Source organism: Myotis davidii, unplaced genomic scaffold (assembly GCF_000327345.1).
Source record: "Myotis davidii unplaced genomic scaffold, ASM32734v1 scaffold534, whole genome shotgun sequence".
Classification (NCBI taxonomy): domain Eukaryota; kingdom Metazoa; phylum Chordata; class Mammalia; order Chiroptera; family Vespertilionidae; genus Myotis; species Myotis davidii.
In genome coordinates, this window is record NW_006286678.1 from 2,808,717 (window position 1) to 2,831,680 (window position 22,964).

General features: G+C 48.6%; 2 protein-coding genes and 1 pseudogene across 3 annotated transcripts in view; 2 read left to right on the forward strand and 1 right to left on the reverse strand.

Moving 5' to 3' along the window:
* GABBR2 (gamma-aminobutyric acid type B receptor subunit 2) overlaps window positions 1-4,256 on the forward strand; it is a 341,708-nt gene extending 337,452 nt beyond the window's left edge. Inside the window, exon 20 of the mRNA XM_006758607.2 lies at window positions 1,698-4,256. Within this exon, the coding sequence (XP_006758670.1) occupies window positions 1,698-1,863 (166 nt within the window). The 3' untranslated portion in view covers window positions 1,864-4,256. The remainder of the gene's footprint in view (window positions 1-1,697) is intronic.
* A 6,049-nt stretch (window positions 4,257-10,305) lies between these two features.
* LOC102766316 lies at window positions 10,306-10,783 on the reverse strand (annotated as a pseudogene).
* A 2,132-nt stretch (window positions 10,784-12,915) lies between these two features.
* The window catches only part of TBC1D2 (TBC1 domain family member 2), a 43,670-nt gene continuing 33,621 nt past the window's right edge, over window positions 12,916-22,964 (forward strand). The window contains exons 1-2 of one of the 2 annotated variants that reach the window (XM_015560488.1): window positions 12,916-13,692; window positions 16,952-17,093. In XM_015560488.1, the coding sequence (XP_015415974.1) occupies window positions 13,318-13,692; window positions 16,952-17,093 (517 nt within the window). In that variant the 5' untranslated portion in view covers window positions 12,916-13,317. The remainder of the gene's footprint in view (window positions 13,693-16,951; window positions 17,094-22,964) is intronic. The other variant, XM_006758438.2, reaches the window with a different exon arrangement.

The following is a 22,964-nucleotide window of genomic DNA, read 5'->3' on the forward strand; positions in this document are numbered from 1 at the left end:
ATGACAGTAAGATATGGGTCCTTCATATGTCCCTTGGACTAAACACAGGTTCAAGCGCCGAGTAGGTTCTTGGCAAGTGTCTGTTGAATGAATGAAAATGTCAACAGGATGCCACCAGACAGCAGATTCTATGGCTCTGACAACCGGACAGATGCCCACCTTGCCCCGTTAGATGGCACCCTTCCCCAGGTCAGAGTTGATTCTTCAGCTCCCTTGTTCTGGACTCTTTTCCAACACCATCTTGCCTTAAGGAATTGGTCATAGTTGATGTTACAAAGGTTCAAAATGTGATCTCTAACACCCTTATCTCGTGAGCACGTGCAAAGTATCTCTTGAGAGAAGCCCTTTTGGCCAACAGGTCCTTAAAAGGAGCTGGGGCAGCCAGCCCTGCATCTGTCCCCGTCCGTCTCAGAGCCCGACCAATGCCCTCCCTACAGTCCCAGCACAGCCTGTGGCGTTGAGGCAGCCCCTGTGAGTGGCCTCCTCCACAGAACTCTGTGGCTTAACAGAAGCAGAAGTCCCACCTTGCTTGTTTCTGTGAGCAAGTTACATAAACTCATCTTCAAAACGGGAATACTGCTTTTGCCTTCTGGGTTTCTGTGGAGATCTGGAGTTTCGTCCCACCTGCATGGCCAGGCGCTGGGGACACAGCAGGCCTAAGGATACAGGGAAGGCAGCTTCCCAGCTGCCATGGAGACGTGCACAAAGCGCAGCTGAGCCTGCGCACATCCCCCAAAGCAGCTTTCCCAACAACTAAGGTGACTTCCTGACCTGCCCGTCACGGGTGAAGAATGATGAGAAGGTGAGCGTGGAGGTGTGGCAGTAGAAGGGAGTTGGAAGGCAGGTCCATTTCCAGTCTGCTCCTCCATCGGTCAAGCAAACCCTCCCCCAGCTCCGGCTCCAGTATTTCTGGCTGCATTTCAGAAGTTTCCGAGGGCTCTGGGGGCTCAGAGGAGGAATGGGCTCATTCTCTGGGGGAATTTGCACAAAGGTGACATTTGAACTGGATCTTAAAGGAAAAGAGCTCATCAGATGGGAAGTAGAACAAGGTTCTCCAGGCGGGGGAACAGCCTATGCAGAGGCATGGAGAGTGGCCATGAGTACTGTTTCAGGGGAAACTAGCTCACAGAGGAAGGAGGTAGAAGATCCAGCTGGAGAACCTGGCAAGAGGCAGATCTTAGAGAGCCCTGAGTGTCCCACCTCAGTGTTGAAGAAATAGTGCTAGTCACCGAAGACCAGGAAGGAACCTTCTGGAATTGGCCCAGCAAGAAGGGCTGAGTTCCTGGATGAGGCAGGGAGGCAGAGCCAGTGGGGAAGGATGGGTCAGCTGAGAAGCCTTTCAGGGAGGAAACCCAAAGCCACGTCCATGTGGAGGCCTGCAAGAGCAGACAATGAGAGCTGTCTGTGTTTGCAGAAAGCCCTGTTGAAAGGGCAAAGCCTTATTCTTAGGAATCACCGGAAGCTCAAGGAGCACCCGCCTAGCTTACTTCTCCCTGGTTATTGCCAGGGCGGCACAGGTAGGCCTGCATTAAATACCTGCTAGCCGGGTGAATGGTTAGATGATCTTGAATTCAAAGAATTCAGAGAAAACTGTGCTCACCATCAGCCTCTTAGCCAAAGCGAGTCCAGGGACTTTCTGGTGAGCAGCCAGATAGCCTCCCTTAACACTCCTCCCTCTCTCTGTCTCCCTGCCATAGCATCCAGCGCCGGCTGTCCCTCCAGCTCCCCATCCTCCACCACGCCTACCTCCCGTCCATTGGAGGTGTGGACGCCAGCTGTGTCAGCCCCTGCGTCAGCCCCACCGCCAGCCCCCGCCACAGACATGTGCCACCCTCCTTCCGAGTTATGGTCTCGGGCCTGTGAGGGTGGTAGGCCTGGGGCTGGGCCTCCCCCATGACAGAACCACACAGAGCAGAGGCGTCTGCTACAGGAACACTGTCGGATCTGGCTGCGGAGAAGCTGGGCGCCATGCTGGCCTTGCGGGACTCTTGGATGGCACTCAGGTGGACAGGATGGGGCGCACTTGGCACCTGACCTCGCGCCTTATTTGTGAAGTTTTTATTCTTTCACAAAGAAGAGGAATGGAAATGACTTCTTCCTTAATGTCTGCAAAACAGGAGGAACTGAAATATTTGAAACTTTGAGAGAAAAAAACCTAGACAAGGAAAGAATCACTAGAACTCCAGCTAGAAGTCGCTGCACAGCCTTGGGAAGAGGAAGGGCTGCTGGAGAAACGGCCTTCGCCTCTGCACACCCATTGCTGGCTGCAGACCCCAGGCCAGCCCTTCTCCCCTCTGGGGACAGAGGTGGGAAGGGCAGTCAGGCCCGCAGCTGCCAGTCCTGCCAACCAGCCTTCCTGGAGCAGGGAGCCCGCAGGAAGGGCAGCCAGGCACAGCTCTGCAGCAGGTGGCCCAGGGCCGGGGTGCGGGAGCAGGCTGGCTCACATGCCTCCTGGTGGGACCTTACTCTCTGATAAATGCCACACATTAACACAATAACACCCGTTCTGAACCGTGGGGATTTAGGGCACGTCACTGCAGACACGCTCTGCAGCATTCACCGACGGTCGGTCACGCACCCACCTCATTGGCCATGTCCTTGTGTTTGCATCAGGTGTTCCTGGTAATAAGGGGGGGCCACCTGAGCTAATCATGGGATGTCTGCTCCCAGCATACACAAAAAAGAAAGATTGTGCACTTTAACCTCTCTCATCAGGGCCTAAGGGCTTGCTGGGTTGTTGCTGTTATTGTTTTTTCCCACTGACTTTGTTTCTGACCAAAGTGAATCATGGGCATTCTTCTAGAAGACATCCCTGTACTCATAGGGGAAGGAGTTGCTAGCTGAGGGCTTCTCTCGCCTTCAGAAGGCATCCTTCAGTCCAGGCAAGCTGGTGAGCTCTGCCCATGGGGGTCACAGGGGTGATCAGTCAGCACACTGTCACCCTTTCCTTGTAGTTGGACCCCAAAGAGCACCTCCTGAGAGTAAGACACACCTGGGTTCAAGTCTTTACTCCACTGCTGACTCCCTCCATGATCTTGGGCAGGTCACTAGTGTCTCTCTGAGCCTCAGTCTCCCCTCTCTAACAAGTTGGGCTTGAAATAATACCCATCCCTGCCTATCTCACCTGATCTCATGCAGGAAAGCTTCATACCCAACAGTGAAGCGACCTGATCCGTGAGGTATCAGGATGACTGTGACCTTTAGCCCTCACAACAGCCAGGGGAGTGGCCCACAGAAGCTCCCAACACAGCCCTCTACCAGGATCAGCTGGCTGAAGAGAGGCTCCCTATGACCTTTGTGACCTTCCTAGACAGGTTCATTCTTTGCTGAAGAAAGGCCTGAATGACAACGTCCAGGACATCTGCACAACTGAGCAGTCGCTCGCTCCCTAAAGAAACCTAATGGCAGCTTCCACAGGCAGGCAATAATCCCTTCCCAGACCATTGATGTCAGGAATATGCTGCTGTCACCACCAGGCTTTGACAAAAGGGCCCACGGGGATCTTACCATCGCCAACATTTCAGAACACCCTATTTCACGTAGTGTAGCTTTCCTCTCCCCTCCCCCAAAGAGAGGTTTTGGAGGTACTGTAGCTTTTAGGGGAAAAAAAATGTTCACACATCACAGGTCAAGTTGAAGTCATTGTCTGTTTAGGCACTAAAAACCGGTGTTGTCACTCACTGTGTATTACAGTATTTACTTGCTTTCTTGATTTCACCAAAATCAGATTTAAGTTAAAGGGTCACATTAATTTTTCAAAGAGAAAGAGACAATTCATTGTACATAATGTATACACACAAAAAAAATACCTGTAGAAATATTATTCCAGCATAGCAGGGAAAAAAGAAACAAAAGTATTGGACAGTCGGAGGTGAGTGTGTGCGTCTGTAACCCATTGTGACTCCTGAACGTGCACAGTCTTCTAGGTTAACCCACAAAGTACATTCTCTGTCTTACTGATACTGTAGGTTCACCCATTTTTTAAAATTTCCCTGCAAATAACAAGACCCACAGAAGTGACTCTAGCTACTTAACGGTCTGTTCTTTTATACGCAGCAAACACACCACACATTTCTGAAAAGGCTTCATTCAGCCTGAGGTGTTTTCCAATGATGTTAGTGCACAAACGCTTTCAATTAGACTGGAACTGCCAGAATCAAATGTACATGAGGAATTTCTCGTCCCCCTATTGCATGGTATCAATTTTTAATAAATTGTTGCAAATTTGTTTTTATGAATAAAAGGGAAAAAACTGTCGTCTGTAATGCCTACTCTCAAGCCCAAAATGCAGGTCACTTCAGGCCATATTCCTCTGCTCAGAAACTCAAGGGACAGTTCTGCGGTTGCCCGCTCAGCACTGTTCCTTCCGAAGCTGCCCGCCCCGCCTTCTGCTGACAGCGCAGCCCTGTTACCATTTGGCACAGCTTCTGGCCACAGGTGATGGATCTAAAGTGGGAACCGGACCTGAGCTGGGCCAGTAAGTCCCTTCCCCATGTCTCCTCCAGGTAAAGCAATGTAGTCAGCCACAGAACAGAAAAATGAAGCCGGTCAAGGACAGCTGTTCCTGAAGGCCAGCAGCACCCTGAGCCTTCCCTGCGGGGGTGCAGGCCTTCCTTGGAATCTGCACTCCTCCAATAAATCACCCTTTCTGTCAGGGTTGGTTCAAGTTCAGATTTCATCACTTGGAACCAAAAGGTTCCTGACTAATCCAGAAACCTTACTGTTCCCCCATCCCCAGCCCCGACTCCCCCTCCAGACCATGGCAGCCTGTGAGGTTTGGCCCCTGCTCCTTTCCAGCCTCATTACCCGCCTCCTCTAATCGGACAATAGCATGCTTCTTAGGTAGGAAACTGTTAGGGAAAATATCTTGACTCACCATGGGGGCAGGGGAGAGAGGTTCTGGAAACAAGGCTAAACAGAGACAGGGCAACCGTTCGTTAGAAAGGACTAGAAATTGGGGAGGGGAAGGAGAAAGAAAGGTGAGAAAGGACAGAAGCCAAGTTCAAGTAACATGGCAAAGTGGCCAAAAGACCTTTAAGAACAGAGATGTCAAACATCTGATTTTAAGTCATTTGTGTTGCTATGAAGTAAACTCCTTCACTTCACCCCCTCCTGCAGAATGACCCTAAAAACCTTCAGTAACCTTTACTATACAAGCAAAAGTCTTGTGGATTTGGGTGGAAATGAAAGAAAGAGAAAAATACTTTTTTGGATTTAGGTGGAGGCCAAAGTGGGGATAGAAGAAGTAAACCACACGGTACAGAGGGAAAATGCACTCCCTGCTCAAGCAGGAAAAATGTGGAGCCGCAGGTGATCATCAGCTCCCGGAAAACCACAGGAGCGTCGGAGAGGCACAGGAATGGGAAGTGTGGGTTATCCCCTCTAGATCTCACTGGCCACCATCACCCTTGCTGACATCTAGGTTATCTAAGTAACAGGAAACATTTTCTCCTGTAGAGCCATATATCTCAAAGGTCCTGAAGGCAAAGGTAGAAATCCTAGAAAGCAAGACCAGTAACACCATGCTCACCTACCTCACAAAATAAATTCCATGCTCACAGCTTTGGAATGGAGTGAAATTGGAGAAGCTGCCCGCCTGCAGAGCTATTAGCTTGGCCGTCTTTGCTTTCAAGGTCATGGCTGCTCTCTTGCTCGGGTCCACCAGCCTGTTACTGGAGAGTTCTGGCACATGGGGAGTTAGGGCTCTGAGCCAAGAGGAAACACATTTGCTTTTTCTCCGTCTGAATCCCAATGGAACAGACCCAGGGCAGTATTTTTCAAACTTGGAAACTACAGAGACACCTTTTAAGACATGGTGTTGACTTCGATTGTTTTTATAAAGCAAATTACCTAAATATGTTCAAACTAGATATAAACACATTTACATCCTTCGTGTAAAAGCCAAATAAATTTATAAATTAAATGCAGACAAAATGACAACACCAATAGAAAACATATTAGCAACACTGATTTAATGGGACAAATGAGCTTTTGCTGAAAAATAAATTGCAGCTCACTGTGCGAGCGTAGCACCAACTGCTCCCGGGCACATTCCTTTGAATTCCGCCTGCCTGGTGTGATGACTCAATTATTACACTGCTTTTCCTTACTTAAACTACTGTGACAACTTCATTTTTCAGCAGCACATGATGTCACTTGGCCCTCACTCAGCTCTAACACATCACTTCTCTATTCAATCCACCTTTGCTTTTTTCTCACGAGCCTTTGACAGTCACGGGGCCCCCTAGACAACACACACAAATCAAACGGTGATTGAGTGCTGATGCTCATTAAACACTACGCTTAGTGCTTTGCAGGCATAATCTCATTTAGATCTCACAGGGACTCTAGAGCAGGAACAATTATTGCTGCCCTTTTACAACTAGAAGACACTGGCACCAAAGATGAATGCCATCCTGGGTCACACAGCTGGAATGATAGAGAAGGAATTTGATGCTAGAGCACACCCTCTTACCACTTCCTTAAACTGCATCATCGGAAGCAGCTGGATTCAGATCACCCAGAATATGCCAATTTAATTTATTTTCGGTTACCTTGAAATTAAAACACAATTTTTTAATGTATACATTTGCACACCTCTGAGATTCATCAAGTGATGAGATTTGAACTTGAATAGACTGAGGCTATAAACCCAGTCTGGGCACCTCTGGCCCAGGCAACGTGAGAGGGGGAAACCCTTACTGCGCTGAGGCCCAGGCAAGCCAACAACATGGAAGAAGCAGAAACAAAGCTCTCCCAAGTTGCTCATCGCCAATATCCCCCCTGACCACTGCATCTGGAGCATTCAAGCCTCCCAGATCTGACAGAAGGATTCTGCCAGCATCCAAAGGCAAGATAGAAGATGCTCACCCTTCTGGGGGAAATGCCAGCCCTGGGTATGATAGTCACTGCTTAGAAATGACCAGGCTGGCAAATGCTATCAACAGTAGGTCAGAAAAAAAATATGATGTAGTATATTCACAGAGTGGAATATTTTTTTAATATATTTTATTGATTTTTTACAGAAGGGAAGGGAGAGAAATAGAGAGCTAGAAACATCGATGAGAGAGAAACATCGATCAGCTGCCTCCTGCACATCTCCTACTGGGGATGTGCCCGCACCCCAGGTACATGCCCTTGGCCGGAATCGAACCTGGGACCTTTCAGTCCGCAAGCCGATGCTCAATCCTCTGAGCCAAACCGGTTTCGGCACAGAGTGGAATATTATACAGCAGTGAGAATGGAAAAAAACTACAACTACATGTGACAATATTAATGAATCTAAAAAACATGTAGACTGAAAGAAGCCAGACATAAAAGAGGGTGTATTGTAAGATTCCTTAATAAGTTTAAAAAGAAGCAAAACTAATTTTTAGACATCAGAACAGTGGTTCCCCTGGGTGGGGAAGGTGGTGTGAGGAGGGCTTTTGGGTGCTAGTAATGTTCTGGCTCTTAATCTGAGCAGTGTTTACAGGCCTGTGTTCACTACATAAAAATTCTTTGAGCCCTAGCCTGTTTGGCTCAGTGGCTAGAGCATCAGCCTGTGGACCAAAGGGTCCCAGGTTCAATTCTGGTCCAGGGCATATCTTGGTTGCATATCTTGGTTGCAGGCTACTCCCTGGCCCAGTTCCTGGTCGGGGCTCGTGCAGGAGGCAACCAGTCGATGGGTTTCTCTCACATAGATGTTTCTCTCTGTCCCCTCTCTCTTCCACTCTCCCTAAATATCAATGGAAAATTATCTTGGGTGAGGATTAACAACAGAAAAAAATTTCTTTGAGCTGTACACTTATGATGTGTGATTATATGTGCATAGTAACACATATGCATATCACACACATATGTATATTTTATATATTATACTAGTGGCCCCATGCACAGATTCATGCACATTGAAAGGAAATTAATTAGAAAGTGGCCAGTGGGATGGGACTGGGTGAGACGGGACCGGACATGCCCTAGAGCCAACCTCCTGCAGTCCCTCCCCGGCCAGCTGCACCTGGGGCAGCGCTGTGGCTCGAAGGGCATCTGCAGTCACTGAAGCTCGGCAGTAAACCAGATTCGGAGCCAACAGTGCCCCAGCAACAACATAACCCACAACTGAAGGTGGAATCACACAGCCAAGGAATTGGGCTCACTCCTCTCCGGTACTCGGGTGTGTCACCCGAGAACCGCCGCCACCAAGTCACCGCAGCTCGGCAGCTACCTGCATTGAGCATCTACCCTCTGGCAATCAGTGCGTGTCATACCTACCGAACGGTCGGATGGTCGGACAGTCATTTAGCCTTTTATATATAGATATACACATACAAATATAAATATGTATATGCTACATATACATATTTCTATAAAAATCATAAACTAGTATGCATATAAAGAAATCACACAGCATTTATTATATACTTCAATAACATATGCCTTTTCCTGGACAGTAAAAAAACATCCATTAGAGTCTATGAAGATTCTGCAGCATAAAGACAAACAGCACACAACAAGCTGAGACTGAACATACTTTGGGAAGAGGTTTTCTGCAGGAAACAGAAGCCAATGCCAAATCTCGGCATCTGCTCTAGTCTCGAGAAAAATTAGTAAAACCTCATTTCCACGAGACAAGAGATTTTATAGATAAATTGATGAGACAATGGGCTGAAAAGAAAAAAATAAAAGGTGGGGAAGGAAGGAGGGAGGAGAGATGGAGGAAAAATTCTAGGATGGAGGTAGTGTCAAATTTAACTCCTTCCCTCTCCCAGTTTCTTGCTGCAGATAACCTCTCCACCTCAACAGGGGAGAATCCTCATACCATCTTCCCCACTACCCATCCCCACCAAGGGTAACCACATGCCAAGCATGTTTTATAGTGTTTATAGAATCTTGAATAAAAATAAGAGAGTTTAGAAAATAATCTGGTACAAATGAATGTTGGTCCCTACCAACTCAAAGACCCTAGGATTCCTAGAACTCATGCTAATTCTAGTAGCTAACACTTGCCAAATGCTTTCTATGGGCCAGACACTGTGTAAGCACTTTATGTGGTTTACCTCACATAGTCATGTAATAACACTATGCGGTAGGTGCTATAATTATCCTGCTATACAAATGAAGAAACTCAGGCAGAGAGGCTAAGTAACTATGTCCAAGGTCAGACATCTGTGATTATAGAGCCAGAATTCAAATACAGACCGTCTAACTCTGGGACACTAGAGAAGAAGTGATGAAGGTACCACCAAGATTTGATATTTAATTTCCCAAGAGAATTTTCTCTCCCCACCCATTAAATGATGCTCCTGTATTTCTTACCAAGCATACCAAGAACATAAAACACAGACGTCTAGTTTTTTTTTTTTTTTATTTCTCTGGCTTATAAATTTGTGAAAATTAAACTAAAATATTCTCTCATGTTATTTGATTCTTTAAAATAAAATAACAAATTTAAAAGCAAGTTTCCCTGGGACCAACCTTCCTTTTGTATAACCTGGTTTACATTCAGAATTTGAAATGGGATATAAAATAGAACATGTTCAATGTATGCACTGTCAGGTCTTTTCTTTCAAGATTCTATAACTAAGTGCTGTAAAACATGTGCTTGGTGTGTGGAACTGAATTTCCATGAGGCTCAGTCATATAAAATTGGACTGATGGAGTAGACATTTGTTACAATGATCCTGCCAAGTAGCTGGGGAGCCAATTTTGACCTTGAATGTCATGTTAAATGTTGTTTATCTGTTTTTAATATTTTATAGGAAAACTGCCAATGAGAACCTTGTTTGCAGATGACTTGTAGGTTTAAATGAACCTAATTCCTTTAAACATTATCTATTTGAAAATAATATGCTAAATAAACATGAATCCTTGGGTTTTATCCATTGAAAACGATATTACTCAAAAATAGGTGTGTTAGGAAGTATATCATGATGTTTTGTTCACCAGAAAGCCTAACTTTTTTTTTTTTACTTCTGTGGTTTATTTTTATTTTCTTTCCTGTCTCCCCCAGCCCTCAGAAATGCCACCATAGAGAGCCCAGTAGCAGTTAGCTCAGGCTCCAATCTTCCCCTTGGGTAAGAAAGGGTGGACAGAAGGGAGCCACTCCTGGGTCACCATGCTTTCCTCCTCCTCTCCTTGAGGTGGTTCTTCTGTATTCTCCTCCTCTTCCTTCTTCTCTGGTGGCTTCTCATAAGCCTTTTCTGAAGGTGTCACTATCATTCCATCCCAGGTAGATATTTCAGAAGCAAGATAGCTGGCATCACCCTCGCCAAAGCTGGGATTGTTCATCACAGCATAGTGCCCGAGTAGGTCAAGGATCCAGGTGTGAGGGGCTCAAAGCCAGGAAAACGAATCCTTGGGTCCTTCAGAAGTCTGATGAGAACTTTGTGGACTGAGAAGCATTTTCTTCAAACCAGCGGGCATGGCGGATGGCTGCTAAGGCCCTCTGCAACACCTTGATGTCCAAATGGAGTTCTGGATCCAGTTTTCGGAGATTGGGTGGCACTGTGGTGATGAGAATCTTCACTGTAGCATCAGAAGAACTGATCTCAAAGCCAGTTTCACTGGTCAGCATGGTCAAAACTTCAGAAAGATCCTGTGCTCTGAGGCTTTCCACGACTTTGTTCCCTAGGGCAGCAACAGCTTCCAACGTTGGCAAAATCTTTAGGATTACCACCAGGTCAGCCACATTGTGTCCTGTAGTCATTGTTCCCTTTTTATATGATCCAACATGTCGTACTTCTTCAATCTGCACTTAAAATGTCCCTGGAGCCACAGTCAAACTGTCAATCACATTGCTTATTTTTGTCACCAGAGAAAGGATAGCGGCCTGATCAGCAGAATTAGGAGCAAGGTCCCGATTTCTTTTCAGCAATGCCTCACTGAAGGAAGATTCATCAGGTGCTGGCTTAACCCGAAGAAAGGCCATTTCACACAAATAGAAACCAAATGGGATGTGGGGCACAAAGGGCCTGAACCCTCCTCCCGGGCCTCCCCAGAACCAAAGCGGGTCAGCATGGTCAAAACTTCAGAAAGATCCTGTGCTCTGAGGCTTTCCACGACTTTGTTCCCTAGGGCAGCAACAGCTTCCAACGTTGGCAAAATCTTTAGGATTACCACCAGGTCAGCCACATTGTGTCCTGTAGTCATTGTTCCTTTTTATATGATCCAACCTGTCGCACTTCTTCAATCTGCACTTCAAATGTCCCTGGGGCCACAAACTGTCAATCACATTGCTTATTTTTGTCACCAGAGAAAGGATAGCGGCCTGTTCAGCAGAATTAGGAGCAAGGTCCTGATTTCTTTTCAGCAATGCCTCACTGAAGGAAGATTCATCAGGTGCTGGCTTAACCCGAAGAAAGGCCATTTCACACAAATAGAAACCAAATGGGATGTGGGGCACAAAGGGCCTGAACCCTCCTCCCGGGCCTCCCCAGAACCAAAGCGCCCGCCACAACCTCGGCCTCTGTCGCCCCTCATGGCACCCTAGATCCTGAACCAAGCCTTGTTGGGGTCCAACCCCAGCAGGTCCAGGGGTTCCCAAATGTGTGGACGGAGTCGGCGAAGAAGAAATGACACGGAGGCAGCATTCAGTTGATCAGCAGCCTAGCAAGGTTTTGTAGCCAGGATCTCCAGCCAGGTTCTGTGTGTATTTTTCAATAAGACTGTACTCTTTCCTTCACAAGAGAATTAAAATTATCCCATAGGAAGAGAAGAAAAACTTCAACATGGAAAACACCTCCAAATAACTTAAAATATAATGTTTGTTAGAGCATGTAACAAACCCTTATTTACATGAAGAACATGAAGAAACACAGGATTTTGTTGATCTGTTTTTTCTTGCCTTCACTAAATAAGTGGGTTGAAGGAATATGTAAGATATGTTGTTTTTAAAGATGTCAGATTATTAACCCGCCTGTTTGGGTTCTGCTGTGGGAGGGTTATTCCTGAGTGCCCTTTGACAAAAAAGCTTGGGAACACCTAATGCGGACAAGGGCAGTACACCACAATGGCCACTAGGTGGCACTTCGGGACAATCGCTTGCTCTGCAGCTAACAACAACCTCCAAGGAGGCGGGGAGGGATATTGGCTATATTTTGATGTAATTACCAGAAGTGTATCCATTAGGATATACAGCAATTAATGCATTTAGATCAACAGGAGTTCCTCTCTAATGTCCCTAAAACTCAAATATTACACATTATCTTTCCAACCTTACTGTCATAAACACACTATTTTTACCTAAATAAGTTTTGCGAAAATAGTTTTGTGGCCTGCTTTTTCAACCTAATATTTTCCGTAGAATTCCATATCCTTCTGCAAAAAGTACCCAATCAGTTACTTAACCAATTTCAGATTTTTGGTCATTTATATACCTTCCAGTTTTTTTGAAATAATAAGTAATGCTATATCGAACATATTTGTCAGCTAAAGGGAGAGAAGCGGCTAAGAAAGGGCCAGAGGGTTGGACAGAAATGGGCTCCACGGCCCAAATGGAAGAACGCGCCCTACACTGGAAGGAAGGGGCGAGTAAAGGGCAATAGAGTGGAATGAGGCGGGAAGTTGAGCGAGTTGGGGCCTGGGTACATTTACTCTTTATTAGTTCCTACAAAATTACTGACCCAACCCCTCTCAGCAGCGCAGCACCCAGCCAGGCGCCCTGTATTATGCAACCGGCGCCGGAAGGTGGAGAGCTGGGGCAGGGACACAGGAGGGGGAGGCCGCCGCGATCGGCTGAGAGCCACGAAGGCGCAGAACCAACGGGAAGAGAAAAGGTGGACGCCGAACCCACGAGCCCCACACGCCCGGCAACACCGGAAGTGGTGCCATGGGGCCCGGCGGCTCAGCCAATGGGCGCGCGATGCGCCGTTCGACGGAGACCCGCGCGGCGCCTGGGAAGAAAGGGCGGCGGCCCCTCGGCGTGAGGCCCTATCCTCCTACATTACTACGCGAGCTACCAGGACAGCCCAGTCAGTGACGGGCGTCCATTCCCGTTCCTCTCCCGCCCGTTAACCGAGCTCAGTGACACCACGCCTCCAGCCAGAGGCCCTCCTCAGGCCCGGCCGCTGCCCTCAGTTAAGATGGCTGACTGGCGGGTGCAAAACCCGGAAGTGGGCGGGGCAGGAGGAGTCTGCGGGGGCGTGTCGGTGGGCGTGGTCTGGTTTCCGAAGCGCGGGAGGGGTGTGGCCCGCCGCCCTCCTGGGCTCTGGGTCAGTGAGGCGCGCTCACCGCCGCGGGTCACCACTGCGCCCGCGCTCGCTTCCTGATCGCCCTCAGAGGCTCCGAGATTCGTCCCAAGTCGGGCTGCGGACCTCCGGACCCTGCGCGGTCAGAGCGGCGATGGAAGGCGCCCGGGAGAAACCCCCGGAGCCTAGCTCCCCTGCCCTCGGGTCCCGAGAGCCTGCCGGCTTGGCCAGGGGCCCAGAGGTGCTGCCTCCCGAGGAGTCAGAGGGCTGCGCCCGGCCCCCGGAGACGGCCCCCAAGAAACTCTGTGGATACTTAAGCAAGTTTGGCGGCAAGGGGCCCATCCGGGGCTGGAAGTCCCGCTGGTTCTTCTACGACGAGAGGAAATGTCACCTGTATTACTCGCGCACCGCGCAGGATGCCAACCCCCTGGACAGCATCGACCTCGCCAGTGCGGTCTTCGACTGCAAGGCGGACGCCGAGGAGGGAACTTTCGAAATCAAGACTCCCGGCCGGATTATTACCCTGAAGGTAAATGCGGCCGTTTCCCCCCCTTGAAGCAGGGATGGGCTCCTCGGGCGCCGTGGGGCGGTCACAGTAAACTTAGCAGGAAAAACGATCCCTGATCCTGATCGCCCAGTGAACGCTGGGTGTCCAGGCCTTTGGGATTTCGGACGCGCATTCACGCCCAGCTCCTCGCTGGGTTCCACGACAGAGGCAGGAGTGAGGGGTCCGCAGTCCGGGTCAGGAAACTGGTCAGAGAGATGGAGTGACCGGCCCCGCCTCGGGCGCCCAGACAGCGTGTGTGGGGCCGGTTCCTGGGGTCTCATAGTCCCACTTCCTCTCGGTACCAGTACCGCAGCAGAACTTAGGGGGCTTGGGGCTGACGGATAGTCAGCGTAGGAGCTTGCAGTCCTTTCTCTCGAGACCTAGATTCCAAATCACTTTCCTTGATGTTCTGGCCAGAAGGAATGGATGCTGAGAAAATGTTGGCAGGGTTTCACTGATCCCAGCCCGCTTCCCCTCCCGGTAGGTTTTGTGTAACCCTTTTTGACCCAGAGAGCCTGAAAGGGTGGGAAGGCCATGTGCTTTGACGTCAGACCGGACTGGATTCAAATTCTAAGTCAGCTGCTTACTACCTGTATGACCCTGGGCAAGTCCCTTAACCTCTCAGCATGTAGGTAGTTTGTGAGATTTAAAGCAAGATATGTGAAGCGTTTGGAACAGCAAAGGCGCCTACAAATCGTTGAAATACTCCCAGCACCTAGAATACCACCTGGAACCTGGTGGGTGCCCAGTCAGTGTTTGTTGGGTAGACGCACTTGGTGGTGGAGCCAAGAGGAGGTGCCCCGGAACTTAATTGGAAAGACAGCTCTGCACTTTGAAATAGTTCCAGGATTCACGCTCTGAATTACGAATGTGTCAGGAGACAGCCTTCCTCACCGCATCCCATCTTCCCAGCCCTCCACCCTTACCTCCAGCCAACTGGGCATCTGTGGAGGGCCCTGGATGCAGCCCACAGCCTCCGCTCTCCTTTACAACCAGGCCAGCATGGGGAGACCAGGTAAAATAATGGAAACCAGGAACTCCAGGCCAGGCAAGGCAGGCATTTCACAGGTCATGTGGTTTGCAGGTGCCTCCTCCCACAGGTGGAATGCTGTCTACAGGGCCTCCGACACATGGCTTTTACTATTCCATTGATCTGTGTTCAGGCCTGGCTCTGTGCTAGGCACTGGGTATGGAGCCAAATTATACCTACCCCCTGGTGCTCAAACAGCTTAAGATGTGGTGAGAGAGACTGACGGAGATTGGCACGCACAGTAAAATGTTCTGTTAGAGACACAGGAAGTCTGTACCAGAAAAGTGTGGTGACAGGATGGGTCAGGTCCACTAAGTAGGAGGGTCCATCCAGAAAAGACATCGTAGAAGGGATGATATCTGAATCCTGAAAGAGGACATCAGTTTTCTACCAGCAGACAAGAGGGAGAATGTTATTCCAGGTCAAGAGACCCTCATGAGCAAAGGTGGGAAATCATGCTACCACCCAGTGTCCAGGCAGGTTCCAAGAGCTTGTGGTACAGAGGGAGCCAAAAGATGGAATGGGAGGACAGAGGCCCACGGGAGGGCAGGGCATTATGAGTTATGACAGGGAGTGTGGGCTTTGTCCTGGGGGCTGTGGGAAATTGTCAAAGAGCTTTAAGCAAGGAAGCACCGTGATAGTAGAATGCTTCGAAAGCTCAGTCTGGCTATTGGGTAGAGAACAAATTAGGAGAAGGCAAGGCCGAGGGTCAGGGAGTCCATCAGGAGGTGATCACGAGAGAATGATGGCTGAGCTAGAGCAGTGACAGAGTGAGACAATGGCTAGGGATGTGAGAGGGGAGTCAGGGAGGCTCCTGTAACTGACTGATTGCCTGGTTGGTCCAGTCACTGATAGGAGTTGAACCCAGGATGAGGAGACAGTAGGACATCGGGTGTCTGTCATCCTTGGTAGACTCTTAAGTTCTAAGAGGATAGGGGCATGTGTGTGGGCTTACCACAGTATCTCCAGTATCTCCCTCATGCCCTGACACAGATAGCAGGTGCTCAATATATACTTGTCCAGTGATTTAATAAAGTGGGTTTGATTTTGGGCTGGACCTTGTCAGTTCAAGGTCATGGTGAAGCCCTGGGAAGGCCTGCGGTCTCTCAGGGAAAGTGTATAGAAAGGGAAGATGGTAGGCATCATTTTATCTTATTTGATATCTTTCCGACAGACCAAGGGCCTCTTTCTTGGAGCCCCCATCGCCTCGTGCACACCTCATCCGTGAGCCTCTTAAAAGGAGGAGCTTGCCCTGGTTGCCCGTAGCCTGCTGCTTTTCTCATGTGGCCTTGATTGTGAGCAGCTCTGTGAGACTCACCATCCACTCCGAGCGAGCTGCCCAGCTTCTGTGCCCAAACAACGGCAGGCCTTTGTACATAAGCCACATCTCCTGGCCATAAACTACAACAAAGCTCTGGGAGTGAGAGAAGCAGGAGACCCAGGGTCTGGGACCAACCAGAGCGGCTTGAGAGCCTTAGTTTCTCCATCTGTAGAAGAGGCTGAGCACTCCTGCCCGGCCTCCTCCTGGAGGATCTGGTGACCCAATGGATGTGAGAATAGGTGTTTGTACCACCCAGTGGTGGGAGACCAATCAGCATCAACCATTAACTGTTTGGGGGGTGCCTGGAAGGTGCCACTTTGTCGTGATGTGCATATGGCTTTCCAGTCCCCAATCATATGCATGACTTCAGTGCATCCCTAAAACAGAAGGGACTCTCCATTCCACACAAAGTCAGCTAAGACATTGAGATGTTGCACAAGGAGATAGAGACAGTGATGGTATCATGGGCCCCACTCAGGGCAGAATTTTAAAGCTCTTACCCTCTCTCTTAGCACCTCCAAATTCCTTTACCCAGTGAGCACATTTTGAGCACCTACTGTATGTCAGGTACTATGCTGGCCACTTTACCTTCCTTACCTCATTTCATCCTCATAACAGCTGTCCTATGAAATGAGTGTTATATCACCATAGTACAGCTGAGGACATTGAGGCCCAGAAAGGTTAAGGAACCTCTAAGTGGGAGGCCAGAGCCTGATTACCTTCTATGGCCAAGTAGCAGGTGGTGTTTTCTAGGTGGGCACCCAGCCACAGTGAAATTTTTTTCTGGGAAGGAAAGTTACCAGGCTTCCCTTGACCTTCCCACATCCCATATCCAGTGCCACCCTGTGGGCACAGAGCCTTCCTTGCCAACTAACCCTTGTGCTTCTCAGGCCGCCAACAAGCAAGTGATGCTGTACTGGCTGCAGCAGCTGCAGATGAAGCGGTGGGAGTTCCACAACAGCCTGCCTGCACCTCCTGTCGTCCCTGACGCTGCCCTGGCTGGGAATGAGCCTGCCCTGCGCCTTGAGCTAGGTACCCAACGGGCTCACCTCCTGTGCACACCCAGGGCTCTTGGTGATGAAGCCTCACCCCTCCTATTAGGAGTGGGTGGGAGGAGCCCTCTGCTAAAGAAGCAGAGAGCCAGGGATGTGACTCAGGATCAGTTAGGGCACCCATATAGTGACAGGGGTAAGAATATGGGCTCCCAGGCCAGGCTGCCTGGTTCACATCCTAATCCTGTGTGGTCTTAGGCAAGATGTTTACCCTTCCGAGCTTTAGTTTCCTTCCCTGTAAAATGAGGTCAGTAAAGAAATTATACTTACTTCTTAGGGTTTTGGTGAGGATTAAATGAATCCGTATACCTTAAGTGGTTGGGACAATGCCTGCACATTGTCAGTTCAATAGCTGTCAGCTATTATGATGACTATAATGGGAATGTCTTAAGAAATGAAACTTTAACAGAGTTGCTCTGAGATAGGTTAATGAGAAGTTGCAGATATTGTTACTGCTGCTTTACACAAATGCGTTTGTGCTGTGAGTTGTGTAGACCAGAGTTCGTTGTATTATCCCTGTTCGCATAAGCCAGAATCCTTCACCCCCATGTGGCCCACAGATACGTTTCTTGATCCCAAATCCTACAACATCCCAGCAGGGAGGAGTCCTGGAGATCACACCCTCCCGCCCCATGCTGAAGCCAGGAATATGATTGGCAGATTTTAGAATCCAGACTGACCCCCCACAGCTGCCCCTGCAGGAGCCCAGAGAGTGAGTTCCAGCACAGATCTGCAGCACGTCTAAGATGCCTCATCCTTAATTAACAGGGAAGCCAAATGGGTGAGGGCAGGACTGTGGCCAAGTGATCCTAGACCTCCACACCCGGATGTTTTTCATGTCCCAAACTGAGCTCATCTGCCCTTGACTCTTCTCCCCTGGTTTTCCTTCCCCCATTTACCCAGTTGCTCCAGTAACCAGGAGCCACCCAGATTCTTCCTGCATCTCAGTTAGCCAGTCGTCAGTCACCAGCACTGGCCTCGCCTCCCTGTGGCCTAAACATCAGACTTAGGCCCCCCTTCACTGTTGTCGCCTTGGGTCAGGCCTCAGCTCTGAAAATCATAGAGCAGCCTCCGCTCTGGTGTCCCCATGTCCCAGCCTGCCCCTCTGCCCATCTCCTCACTGCAGTCAGAGTGAACTTTCTAAAGTGACAGCCTGAGCTCAGGCTTGGCTCAGTGGTTGCACATCAACCTATGAACCAGGAGGTCAGGGTTCAATTCCCAGTCAGGGCACATGCCTGGGTTGCAGGCTCAATCCCTAGTGTGGTGACAGCCTGAGCCCCACTCCCCTTTCCTGGCTGCTCACCATGTCCCAGACCCAAATACAATCCCAGCTCTTTCAGTCCCAGCACCAAATTCAGTCCTTCCTGCTCTCACCTGTGTCCGCTGCCCCAGCACCTGCCTTGTGTCTTATGCTTCAGAGTGCCAGAGGCATCTCTGCTCTCTTCTCGATGGCCAAGCTTTAGTGTCCCCTCCTGCTCTTGCTAGCCTCCTCTTGGGAGCCTTCTGGGACTTTGTCAGCTGGACTCTATGAGTCCTCAGCACTTCCAGACCATCCTCAAGGCCTGTCGCATTGTGTTCTAAGTAGAGTGTCCTTGTCAATCCCTGCCCCCTAGCCCTAAAGGGTGGGGGCTGTGTCTTTGTCACCTATATCCCCATTACCTGGCGCCCTGCCTGCCACATTGGATATTTGTTGCATGAGTGTATGAGCAAATACATTGAACTTTATAATTAAATGAGGAAAGGAATGTAAAGCCTTTAGCATAATGCCAGGCACATAATTAATGCTCACTACATGGTATCTGTCCTAATAATATTATTATATGTGTACATGTACACTGTTATTATAACAACTGCATCTTTTTATTGTTAATAATCATCAGTGATTTCTCCTAAGAACCTTCTGAGTGTTTTATGATTGTAAGGGCTTTCTTTGAGGAAGGTTTATTTTTGCTTCTACATTTTTATTCTACCCTCCACCCCCCACCTCCCAGAGCTAAACAACCCTGGCTGTGCTGGAAACTGCACGTTGTGTCTGAGTTGACACAATTCCCCATCAGCCTCGGACCAGATGCAACAAGAAGCCCTCCCTGACTTGAGATGGGAAGAACCAGGTTATCAGTTTTGGGATCCCACAGGTTCTCCTGCTGTGCTGAACCCTTTCCAAGTTCTTGAATTCTGGGGTTTTGGTTCAGCACACTCGGCGGGCCTCTTCTGGGCCAGCTCCTGCTGTGGGCATGGGGGCAGGGGAGTGATTGTCATGACCAGGGCGCCAGTCTCCCAAGGAGGACACTGGGGCGATGCAGGAAGCAGGCATGTGGGCTTCCCCTCTGAAGCCTTACTCATCCTGCAGCAAGCCCTCACTGTCCCGGCCAGGACCCCTGTGGAACCTTCCCCAGCTTAACCAGAGAGACATTCCTGGAGTCTTGAGCAAGCTGGCAGGCCATGGGTTGGCAGGCTGGAGCAGGCTGCCCCACCTCTCCAGTGCCTCCTTTCCTGGGAGGAAGCAGGGGCCTGCCGCCAGGGCAATGAAAACCTACCAAGTGGCGTCTGACTGAGTCACAGGCGCTGCATGTTGTACAGTGTCTCAGGACTGCCTTTGAGTACAAGGCACGTTCTCTACAGCTTTTACGCATTCACACCTTAATTTTATATTTTCTCTGAACATTGGTCTCCATAGATCCCAGGAAGATCAAGGGGAAGCCAACGGATTGATAATAAAGACATGTTGCCAAAGTAGAAAACATCTCACAAAGCACTTTTATAAATGTTTATCATAAAAATATACATACCACTTACACTGTTGTAACACTTCACTGCATCATCTATTTATCATCACAACACTCTTAAGAGATTTTTACTGTTGTTTTCATTTTACAGAAGAGGAAACTGAGGGTCAAAGGGGCTTGGGTCAAACAGTAAGATGTCAGTGCTAAAATTTGAACCCTAGTCTGTAGACTCACACAAGCACGCACCCCATTATCAAGCACATGAGCCATGTGCCAGGGCCCTCCAGGAAACCAATGGCCTGCCGGTCTAAACCCTGATTGTTAGGTGATGGCTTCTTCCTACTGGTAATGGGACAGCCTCTACAGTTCAGGCAAAAGGAGAATTACGAGTAAATGCTGTTGAAAATTTTTTGTATGGTCACCTCACTGAGGGCACGTCTCCAGGCTGGAGAGGGACCCAGAGGCCCAGACCAGAGTCTTGGGTCATTTCTGTTTCCTGAAGGAAGTGCTAACCTTCACTGTGGCATCACCATCATGTGCCTCTCATCCTTTGGACACCCCCTTTGCACTGGGAGCTTCTGCTTTCCCAGGCACCCTCCCTTCTTAGTACTGTCTCCTTGTCAAAAGTGCTGCTGTAATAATGAAAAGTGAGGAACGGTGTTGGATCCATGTCTCTGCTAGCAGCTGTGCCACCTTGGCCACAAAATTCATCCTCTCTGAGCTGCTGTTTCCTCATTGGTGAAACCAACACCGTGGTGACATTTAACCCCAAGATGTAGTTCTGTGTGGCCTCAGTAGATCTAGAGCCACAGGTGGAAGTTAATGGAAAACATATTGGCAGTTAGGGAAGTACTTGCCAAGACATTAAAATCTTAGACCAATGGTAATTTTTTTGTTTGTTGTGATTGAAGGAGAATGAAGATGGTTAAAGTATTGATAAGCAAGGAGACCTTAATTATTTTGAATCAGCTCAAAGTCTTAATCAAAGACTCCTTTGAAAGATGTGCGTCCACAGTATGGGGCTTTATGGTTTTCTAAACATTTTCATATACTTTAACCCTGAAGGAGACAGTGTAGGGTGGCTGTCCAGTTTTTAAAATATGGAACCTGAAGCAGAAAGAGTAAAAATGATCAGCCCGGTCATAGCACCCTCCCAGCAGAAACATGGTTTGGCCGTAGGTCAGGCCCTTTCTAGTCAGCCAGGTTTCTTCTGGCTCCTGCTGGAACCCCCAGGGGGCTCTGCCATTCCAGCCAGATCTGATCCCTTAGCCACCCCATCCTCTTTGTCCTTATCACCTCTTCCTCTGGGACCCCTTCCCCCACTCCTTCTGCAGGTCCAAATCAGCTCCAGCCTTCCAGGCCGTCGAATGCCCTTCCTCCAGGAAGTCTTCCCTGACCTGAGTTAGAAGGAATTTGTCTCCACCTCCCAGAACTCCCAGCACTTTGGCTGGCCTGCCCTCCAGCTTCCACCCAACTGGGCTTCCTGAAGCTGCGCTTTAACCTGCTCCTGAAGCTGGGAGCTTCCTGTGCCTTTGCTTATCTCACTTTCTCCAGCCCCACCTGGAAACTTTAGGGTAGACGCCCAAACAGCTGAGAAAGTAAATTGAAGGGAGGAACTCAAAAGAATGAGTGGGTGTGGCCAGGTACCAGCCAGGCTGCGGGATCTGAAAGAGCCTTTTGAGGATTGACAATGTGTTATTTGCCAAGTTAAACTGCAAAGTTTATTTTCAAGTAGATTGAGCAACTCTCCCAGGCCCCCACCATTGCATTTAATGTTCTTGCAGATGCAAGGCAAAAATAAATGTCCTCTACCCCTTCGCCCTCTCAGTAAGAGGGCCCCAAGTAAAAGGTGTCTGCTGCCCTGTGCGTCTCAGGGCTGCCTCATCAAGATCATGCCATCTCCAACTGGCCTTGGTTCTCTTCGACTTCTGGTAGCACTCAAAGCTAACTTCTGAATCTTTCACCTCCTCTCTCTTACATCTCAAATAATGTTTCATTAGTCTTGAAACCTTCCTTAATATTAAGCCTTTAAAGTACTCACTGCATAAGAATCACTGTTTAAGCAGGACATTTGGAAAACATAGAAAAGTAGCCATAAGCTTACCACCCAGAGACAGCCAGTGTTAGCACTGTTATGACCTCAGCCTGCCTCTTTTTTTTTTTTTAATGTAAATGATTTTCTGATTAAATAACAATACAAAATGCTTTACTTTGCTTTTTGGTACTCAGTATTGTGACCCTAAAATGTCCCTGTGTTGTAAAATCTGTTTATTAGTACCTACTTTTGATAAATATATATTATTTCCTGTTTACTATAGAAAATTTGGGGGAAAACATTAAACTATAATGAGTAGCCTGCTCACTTCTAATCCCAGCATGCAGTTCTGACCACTGTTAAGATTGCCAAGTATTTCTTTGAGACTCTTCCTATACAATGGAGATCATACTATGACCCTGATTTTTATCTGGCTTTTTCAACCTTAGAGTATGTACCATGCACATTCCCCATGTTCTTAAGCATTCTTCCTTAGCATCATTTTAAATGGCTGAGTAAAATGCCCCTGTCTGAAGGCATCATGACTTATTTAACCTTTCCCCAGATCTTACTTGATGTTAATTTCAGTTTGAGGCTAAACAGTATCGGGATGAACCTCTTGGCTCATAAAGCTCTGTCTGCATTTCAGACAACTTCTTTAGGGTGGATTCTCAGATGTAGAAATATTTGCAGTTCTGCTTTTTTTTTTTAATCCTCACAGAGGATATTTTTTCCATTGATTTTTAGAGAAGAAGGGGGGGGCAGAGGTACATCGATTGATTGCCTCCAAGGCCAGGATCAAACCTGCAACCCATGTATGAATCCAACTCAACCCTTCGGTGTGCCGCCTGACACTAACCACTGAGCAAAAACATCCAGGACTGTTCTGCATATTTTTAATGGGTTTCTAGCAAGGCTGTTGCAGCAAAATGCATCATTTTACTGGTTGTAGAGCATTCAGTGAACCTCCTGCCTCTTTGGCTACTGTTAACCCACAAGGAAGGCTTGCTCAGGCTGACTCCCACCTGCTCCCAGTGGGAGCTGAGCCCATAGCACCCACCCGTCTGGTCTTTCCAAGTGCAATGACCCA